Source organism: Cyprinus carpio, chromosome B22 (genome assembly GCF_018340385.1).
Source record: "Cyprinus carpio isolate SPL01 chromosome B22, ASM1834038v1, whole genome shotgun sequence".
In the NCBI taxonomy this organism is placed as follows: Eukaryota; Metazoa; Chordata; class Actinopteri; order Cypriniformes; family Cyprinidae; genus Cyprinus; species Cyprinus carpio.
The window spans coordinates 27,855,995-27,865,624 of record NC_056618.1 but is presented as its reverse complement, the minus strand read 5'-3'; the positions used below and the strand labels follow the sequence as shown (position 1 = coordinate 27,865,624).

Genomic DNA, 9,630 nt, shown 5'->3' with positions numbered 1-9,630 from the left:
TCAATAAGGTGTGTTCAAACTTTCACCTGTGTGCAGTATACAATTCAAACACACCCTAAATAACACATAAGGAATCACAGTAGAATCCTATAAAACAGAGGAAATCTGATACGCGGCTGGTCAGGAAATACAGCAGCGCCAGTTAAGCGAAAGCTGAGCTCCAGAAAAACATGACATGAAACAAACAATAACAAATTAAACCATTGAGAAACAACAATACTGAGATAACAGCAGGAGCTGCACTTTCTCCACTCCTCCGAGAAAAAGATGCAGAGGAAGACAGAAACAAGAGTCTGAGTCAGACTGTCACTGCTGAATCTCTGCCAGAACATTTGAGGAACTTGACTGAAGATGCGGGCTGTCGGAGGAGAGGGTCCGGCTCCACCTCCTCCTGAGAGAGGGGGGAGTGTTTCCCTATGGTCCTCAGTCTTAACACTTCGCAGAGCGCTGAGACGCCACACTGAGCTCTGGAAGCTAGCTGTGACGGACAAAAGCCACACACACACACTTGGCATGGATAGCAAAGTCCTTGCGCTGGTGGCCCTGCTGACGGTCGTCATATGGAGCCCAGAGGCTGATGGTAAGTGGGTTACGGCTAACATTTACAGATTTACGGCGTTTTAATTTTCACATGATGCTTTGAAGTGTTGGGTTGCAATTTAATTAACTAAATAACAGCTGCAAGATGGATATTGGTGTATCATTCAGGGTTATGACAGTTAACTGAATCCAAAACAGTAAAGTCTTTGCTTGGAATAAAATAAACTTTTAAAGCAAAAATGCAATGTAAAAACACACAATCTTATCTTTTCAGCTAGTTGCCAAAGCAACATTTCTAGTTTAACTCAATGCACTAAAATAAAAGTAAAACTGAAATAAACTAATAAAGACTACATAAACATATTTAAAAATAATAATAGTAAACTAATAAAAATGACAAAACCACAACAAAATTACTAAAACATTAAAAAAAATTGAAACGGAAACAGAAAATATAAAAATTAAAATTCATTCAAAATATTAATAAAAAAGCTATAATAGTATTTTTTTATAACACATTTATAATAAATGAAATGAATGTATTCATTATAAATGTATTATTCAGTAACATAAAATGTTTATTTTATTTTGCACGTGAATACACATATAAATTACTAGATGGATCAGAACAATACCCCTTCTGAAACAAAACATAAAACAAAAAAGCAAAACAAAAAACAAAGACGAAAATAAACTAAATAAAAAACAAACAATCATTGCTTTCTTATTGATTGGAAGTCCACTAAACTGAAGAAAGATGGATTTACTTTGAAACTATTTTCATTCAGAAATGGCTAGAAAATTGCACAAATAATTAAAAAAGGCAAGTAACAAATTGAACCGAATTGATTTACTACTTGAGTTTTAAACTGCAGAACTATTGTATAATTAATCAACTAAGTTTTACAGAATAGTGGATATTATCAGTTAATGATCATTATAGTGTTAACGATCATTAAGGGGTTCCATTAATATATCACCTTGCAGCTCGTAAGCGCCTTGCATAAATTTGCATATGTTTCTTCACATTAAATACTTGATGTACATGTCTTTACATGTTAGTGGGTCTGATTTAGGCTTTCAGAGAAATGTTTAACCAGCTGAACTTGGTCTGTCTGGCTTTGTTGTTTCTGCTGTGAAAAACCTAGCACTGTTTACTTATCCGCAAGCTCTTTTAATTAGTGTCTAATTAGGGAATAGTAAGCAAAAAAGTTCCTGCGCTGTTCACTTGGCGTGGTGTTTACTCAAGGCTTAATGGGCCGGTGTTTAACATGACAAAGGGAACAGAGAGTGTCGGAAAATACCTACGGGAATGCCAGAGTTTGACTTCCCTCATAACCGCGTCTGTTTCAGCGGAGCGCAAAGGAAACCAGGGAGATGTGAAACCATTCAGAGAATGTTCTTCAGCAGATGCATTTAATGCACATATTCAGGAGCAAAGTGCCTGGAGAGGGATGCTGTGATTACGGGATTCTGCCGTATTTAATGTTGAGGACCCTCTTTATGAAAAATGTGGCGAGTGAAAGGCAGACCGGCCCCCTTGTGAATGGATGAGAGCCACTAGAATGGCAGACTAATCTCTTTTTGATGATCAGGGCTTGTTAATGGATGCAGGTGATTGGACACTTTCAGATGCTTTTACAATGAGGAAAAGTTCTGTGATGTATGTTGTTACTGGATGATTATATGGCATAAACTTGAATTATGCATTGCTTCAGTTGGAAATTAAATTGTGTTTCCAAGTTCACAATATAAATGTTCTGTCAAGAGATTTTAAAGGTTCAGGTCAGACAGAAAACAGCTCTGTTTGACAATTGCATATTTTTACAGTGAAAAATGTTGTTTTGCAACTGTAAAAACTCTTGGGTAACTATTTGATTGTTTTAATAAATCAATACTCAGTTTTAAATTTGTTTATGTTTAAAAAAATCTGTGCAAAGTAGCCTATCTTTTAAACTGTTTAATTGTTTGATTTATGTTATAAATACTAATTTGTTTTTATGATATCTATTTTTTGAAGAATATACTCTACCAAGAAAAATATTTTTTCATGTTTTTAACATTATGCTCACCAAATCTGCATTTATTTGATCAGAATTACAGTAAAAACAGTAATAATGTGAAATATGTTTGCAATTTAAAAATAACTGCTTTCTATTTTAAAATATTTTACAATGTAATTTATTCCTGTGATGCAAAGCTGAATATAGCTACAGCATCGTCTTCAGTGTCACGTGATCGTTTTAATATGCTGATTTGCTGCTCAAGAAACACTTCTGATAATCATCAATGTTGAAAACAGTTTAGCCACTTAATTTTTTCAGAAAACTTTTTTATGACTGTAACATTATAAATGTCTTTACTGTCACTTCTGATCAATTTAATGCATTCTTGCTGAATAAAAATATTAATTTCTTTCAAAAACTCTTACTGATCCCAAACTTTTGAATCTTGCTGTATTAAATTAGCACTTAATGTCTTACAAATGATAGTTTAACTCAATGTAAGATGCATTTTTCACATTTCTCTTGTACTGTATTCTCTCATCCCAGCTAAACCCATCAGTCTGGTGGAGAGATGTTGGTGCCGGTCCACTCTCAACACCGTCCCGCAGAGGAGCATCCGTGAGATTAAGTTCCTCCACACACCCAGCTGCCCTTTCCAAGTCATGTGAGTCAACTTTCCAATCTTTCAAATCAATCTCACACTCGCTAAACTGTATATTGTATGCTGTACATGGCTACATTAAGATACACCAATGAAAGTCATTTTGCAAAACAGAGCCAGAAATAGCTCTTAAAGTTACAAATTTCCAGTTTAAGGAGTCAAATCTGTGTGGGAATGTAGCCATGTGCTCCGTTGTTCACAGAATAACACAAAAAAACAGCCAAATGAGAACATATGAGAGAGCGTCTTTGCCCAGGTTTTCACGACACAATAATTGTCAAGGGTCAAAATGATTAGCTTTCTGTTGCGGGCGACCTTGTCGTTTTCATTTTTACCAGCATTTGGAATTACTTCAGCGGTCTGGAATGTATTAAACCGAACCATTTGTACCCCATCGGACAGCAAAAAACAAAGCGCTACAGGGGGATCAAGGTTATAGGGGTTACAGAGGTTAGCGTGTAGCCGAGGGTCATTTGGGGAACAAACTTTGGCCGGAGGAAATCACCTTTAATCTGCCATCTTCCACACATCTCGTTTAGAAATCCTTTTGGATTCGTTGGCCCAGATGAAAGACAGCCACCAACCCTTTCCCCCCAGAGACACGCACATCACTCATTTTGTTGTTAGCATTAGCTAGCTGTGAGGTAATTACTACCTGCTGGCTTGGTCCCAGACCACCGGCAAGCTCGCTCAAAAGATCGTTTAGACTAGCTGGATTAACCCAGAGCCCAAATCACAAACAAACAAACAAATATAGATAAAGTCACTGGATGTTATCCCGCTGGAAAACAAACAGGGATAGCATTACACTTTTATTTAGCTTACAGATGGGGAAGTTGATTGTGAGGATTGGTGTGTAGATTTGAGGCTAAGCGGATCTTTTATCTGCGCCGACAGGCTCCATTTGTCTAGACAGATTGAGAGATCCGTGTGTGTGTGTGTGAGGTGTAAGCAACACGGATAGCCATTTGTATGGCAACGTGAGCTGCTAACTCTCAAACACCACCTTTTGGCACCGAGGTGCGAAGTCTGGGTGTCATTTGTGTGGTTTTCTCCATGTGTGGGAGAATGAAGCATTTGAGGAGATCTTCCTGGCTGTACCAAAGCTAATTTGGAGGGCAGATATCAATCAGAAAGATTTCTGTTTGAGGGAATTTCAGAACCTTGACTTTCTTTTTGGCATTAACTGAAAAATCGCACATCAAAAGACGCTTTCTTTGCAACTATCCTGCAACCACGCTGTAGGCCCATTTGTTGTAAGGACACGTAAGTGTTGTCAAATATATATGTATAAATCTCACATTTATGGATCACTGCTAAACACTTTTCACATTTCTGAGGTTTCCCTTACGAAAATTAACCATGGTTTTATTATAGTAAAAGTGTCGGAACCATGTTTTTTTTTGGCATATTGATTTGTATACCCAGAGTTTTACTACAATCTTACCACAAATACCATGGTTAAACCATGGTTAGTTTAGTAAAGCCATGGTTAATTTATGGTTATCATAGTTTAACCATATCAACCATGTTTTTTTCGGTTTTATTTGTAGTAAAACCATGGTTAATTTTCATAAGGGATTCAGACCTGGAAGTCGTCATGGCAAGTTTGTATAGTGGTGAATAGAAACTACAACAAATATAATGTTTGTGTTCCCATTTGCTCTAATAGCAAAAGAAAATCAATCCATAATAGCGTTTCTCTGCTATTTCAAAAGAGGAAAAACAATATCAATATCTAGATTCATTCTAAGTTTGCATGTGTTTGGTTAGTAGTGTTTTTTTTTTAAAAAGAATCTGAGTATCTGAATGTTAGTTTGAATATATATATATATAACCTTTATTTAAACAGGAAAAGTCCCATTGAGACACAGTCTCTTTTACAAAGGAGTCCTGTATAACACGTTCAATCATAAGTTGCAAGACAATAAATTACAATATAAAATAAAAAGCAGATTTACACAAAATTTACAGAATATTTGCATGTGAAGATGCAATGAGTTTAAAATATGTAAACAAACGAAATAGGGGCTAGAAGTCAATATCCACCGCCATTAATTAAAACAGTTACACATGTCCGTCCGCATATCAGATATTCTTTTTTTAAAAGCAGCTAAATGAGTTTAAAATACAATCTTAAGTCTAGACTGGAGTTCATTCCAGGACGAAGGACCATAGTAAGACAGAACCCTCTTTCCTGCTTCTGTCCTCATTCTTGGTACCTTAAAAAGTAGTACATCACTAGATCTTAATTGATATGTACTGAATATAATTTAAATATTAAGTGTACTGACACAGTATCCATTTAATTTCATTAGAGAGAAAAAAAAAAACTGTTACGTAGACAAACTATATGCACATGTACAGTGCTGGGAATCCCAGTCAGAATCTTCCGAATCATCAAAAATCCCGAACTTCCAGACAGCACAACATTGTACAAACCTCCTCTAATTCAGTCCTGATATCTGATGAAGTGCAGTGACTCCTGGCAGTACAGAAGAATAGAGGGGCTGAAATGTAGTCCATGACGGACAGCTGATATGATCTGATAAAACACACCGAGGGAGAAAACTAGTCTCTCTTTTGCTCTCGTCTGAAACTAATCCCTTCTTCTCTCTCTCTCTCATTACCAGTGCCAAGCTGAAGAACAACAGAGAGGTCTGCATCAACCCCAAGACCAAATGGCTGCAGCAGTATCTAAAGAATGCCATTAGCAAGTAAGAAGAAACTCTTTCTGCACTAGAAAAAGCAGGAGTTCTCTGAGGAACCATGGGATGAAATACAGACCTGTTCATTATAGACTTAAATAAATAAATAAAAAGTTAAATTCAAATGTAAACAAATATATATAACGGAAATAAACTAGAAAGTGTATGTTCCACACAATAAATTGCGTAAATTTTACGCATTTGTATGTTTTACATTTCAGCGCTAATACAACATCAGACACTTTCAAAAACGTAAACACTTTTTTTTGTACAAATGTTTTTGAAAACACTTTTAACAGTCAGAACTGGAACAGATGCAGCCTTCAAGATTATTTCACACCTCTAAAGTATATAACGTCCGGAAAATTAAATTTAATAAATAAACTACGCTTTAAAAACTGGTGATGAAAAGATTTTCACTTAGAAATTGCTAGTAAATTTCAGAAATAATTACAAATAGCAAGTAAAACATTCAATTAAATGAGAAGTTATGACTATTTTGTGTAATTTACACAACTTGTAATTTGTTGCTTAACACAAAGTGATTCCTGGTCCAAATAAATGCAGGAATGCAGCTGCATTAACGGTTTTAAAACTAATCTTAGCTGAAATTTACAAGCTGTTGTTCTTAAACGGCATATGTGGAATGTTATTGGCTAATTTAAGGTTATAGAAAGTACCTAATTATACTCTCCACCACAGAGCCTGGAGCATTTAACTTTAATCACACTAATTGTAGATTAATGATGAGGTAACAGGCAGAGCAGAGAGGTTTTACACCACTATAATCAACCTCCTATTGTGCCATTGAACCAAAATAACTGATGCCATAAAAAAAATATTGTGAGGTGGCTAATTCATATGAATTCGTATGACTTCACTCGTACGATTTTGTAGGATTTGTCTACACCCGAGTGACGGGTACGTTTAGGGGCGGGGTTAGGTGTAGGTCATTCGTAAGAATTCATACGAATTAGCCACCTTGTAAAATATCTACGAATTGCCGTAAGATCGGACTGACAGTTCATCCTCAAAACTCACAAAAATTTCAAATTTGTTTAAAAATCAGCTACGACATCTGCAAAACTCGTCTTGGTCATCGCTAATGATATGATTGTTCTTACTTTTCCAGAATAAAGAAGAAGCGCTCAAAGTAAACACCTGAGGATGTGCGAGGAGGACCACCATGCATCTCTGACCTCCAAAGAGTCGCCCGTCCTCTTCTCTCACTCTCTTTGATCACTCCTCCTCTTTCTGGACTGCTTGCACAAACAGCACTTCACCTAAACCTGCCTCTCAAGCATCCAGACAGCCTACAGCTCACCAAAACACAAGCCAACACCTTCCTCCTGACGCACTGCTACTGCGGCTGTGATTACTGACTGAACGAGGCCAATGAATGTGACCATGAACGTTTGAATGTGAAGGCAAGAGAGATATCTACAGGTTTTCCGCAACTTAAAAGGCAGTAAAAATGAGAGTTTGTGTCATAGTTGTGAGGGATGTCTAACCTTTACGATAGTTTGGGATTAATAAGGGACATAAGCAAGTAAAAATGAAGCAGAAATTTAAACTGCCCCGTTCTCGCTTTCACTTTTTGTTATTTTGCTGCTTATAACTTAGTAGAAGTGTTTAAAGCTCACCAGCACACATGAATGATTCAGCATGCTAACGCTAGCTCTGTTCCAAAACCTACTGAGCCACCTACTGAACAAAAATTTCGCGTAGAAAAAACTTTTTTTTTTACTCAGAAATTGCTAATAAATATTAAAATAAATTACAAAGAAATGGCAATTGACCATGAAATTTTGAAGTAGAAAACCTGAAATAGTTTTCTCTTGTAAAACGTGCTCCAAAAACCTTTGAAAAATAATTTTACGGTGCAAAAAAAAAAAAAAAAAAAAACACAGCCTCGACTTCATTTGCACCAAAAAATACATATGGCACAACCCGGCATAAGTTCTATTAGCTTAGCAATATATTAACGTCAAACTTTGGTGGAGAATTTCAAACAATTTACTTACTAAGTTCCATAACGGTGCAGACAGTAGACAGTAGTGCACTTTGTAGGCAGCAGATAGCAAGGTTTTGTAACAGAGACACGTTTGACACAGGGCTGCTACTACAGGAAGCAGAATCACAGTTTCCTGTCTTCCACTTCCTCTCTGCTACCGATGTGTGGCAAATGCCAGACACTGAAATTCAAGAAATATGCAGTATAAAGCAGATATGCTGTATGTATAAAGCAGGTGTCGTTAATGCAATCACGCCACGGCAGCTTAAAACGTCAGCTCATGTGCATCGAGCAACATTCCATGACTCAGGCCTTAATGAACACCATCTGCATACAGATCTTGTGTCATACTGGTTGTATTTTGGATCCAACAGGACCAACCAACATGTAAATATTCTCCAGCACTAAATGGCTGTCAGTAAATGGGTTGAACAGGGACCAAAAACTGAAAAATGCAAGTGATTTGTAGGCAAAATTAATATTGCTTTATGTATTCCATATGTATCCGTTTTTTGTTTTTAGCCACAGAATTAAAGGATGTGACTTTGATTTTGGTTTTTATGACATTAACACATTTATCTAACACATTTTTTTTTCTGTTCTGATAATGTTTTGACTCAAATGCCCAATTGCTGTAATGTTTTTGAGCCACTTTAAAAATATAAGGAGTTTGTAATGTAATGATTTATTTTTGTATTTTGTATTGATAAGTATGAATAAAAACACAACAGTACAATATGAAGGAATTTATAGAGTATTTCACATTTGCACATGAGTTTGTAATGTAATGTTTTATTTTTGTGTTTTTTTTTGGTATTTCACATTTGCACAGTTGTAATTTGTTGAGTATTTAGGATATGATTTTTTATATATTGGTGTTATTTTTGTTTGTTTGTTTGTTTATTTGTTTGTTTGTTTTTCTTATCTTTGTGTGATATAAAAATTTGTTTTGTGATTTGAATATTTAAGGTGTGAGAAATATGCAAAAAAAAAAAAAAAAAAAGGAAGGGGGGCAAAAACTTTTTTCACAGCTCTCTCTCTCTCTCTCTCTCTCTATATATATATATATATATACAGCTTTATGAATTTTCCTCTGTAAACTCTAGAACCCATAAACAAACAGCCCTCCGTATGCTTTTCATCAGGCCTTTCTAATAAGCAGTTGACAGATATATGTTTCTTTTGGTTTCCACTGTTACTATATGTGACTTTTTAAATTGTAAAAATGTCCCATTAAAAGGCCCCAGTGTGAACGTTGCCTTAGGGTCAGTAGGACCAGACGTCTATATCCTAAAACAAGGACTTCTGGAAAAGAAATTTGCAGGACCTTGCCATTTTGAAAGCATTAATATTTACTAAGATCATCAAGGATGATTTTAATTATTGAGAGCTGAAATTTGTACATTTATAAATCGTCCCCTTGGAATTATAAGGTTCTATCTGCATTCCGAGTAGTTTTGAGATTTTGAGCTTCAAAGTTTTTGCATTCCATTTGACTGTATAGATACAACTTTTTTGTTTATTTAAATAAAAAGTCCCAAAATGTACAGAACATTAAAAAAATCTATCACATATTATAAATAAGTTGTCACAGAATGAGAATATGTGAATAACTCGATTTTGACAAAAATGTCAGATAGAACCTTATAATTCCAAGGGGACAAAATCACAAAAATTGTCCCTGAGACATGTAATCTACAA

At 35.6% G+C, this 9,630-nt stretch overlaps 1 protein-coding gene across 2 annotated transcripts; it reads left to right on the top strand.

The window, feature by feature from the left end:
- Positions 1–426: 426 nt before the first annotated feature.
- On the top strand, positions 427–8,671 carry LOC109074671 (stromal cell-derived factor 1). Of its 2 annotated transcripts, XR_006157888.1 has the most exons (5): positions 427–580; positions 3,093–3,210; positions 5,841–5,924; positions 7,048–7,632; positions 7,703–8,671. XR_006157888.1 is itself a non-coding variant. In XM_019090691.2 (4 exons), exons 1-4 carry the CDS (start codon positions 514–516, stop codon positions 7,070–7,072), a joined length of 294 nt encoding a protein of 97 aa, XP_018946236.1. In that variant the 5' UTR covers positions 427–513; the 3' UTR covers positions 7,073–8,671. The 2 variants fall into 2 exon arrangements, 1 of the variants encoding a protein (XP_018946236.1); XM_019090691.2 differs by having other exon boundaries at positions 7,048–8,671.
- Positions 8,672–9,630: the final 959 nt, after the last annotated feature.

Coding starts and splice junctions, on each gene's coding strand:
- LOC109074671 (XM_019090691.2), top strand. CDS start 514: ATGGATAGCAAAGTCCTTGCGCTGGTGGCCCTGCTGACGGTCGTCATA. Junction 3,211..5,840: donor AGCTGCCCTTTCCAAGTCAT/GTGAGTCAACTT, acceptor TCTCATTACCAG/TGCCAAGCTGAAGAACAACA. Junction 5,925..7,047: donor CTAAAGAATGCCATTAGCAA/GTAAGAAGAAAC, acceptor TTACTTTTCCAG/AATAAAGAAGAAGCGCTCAA.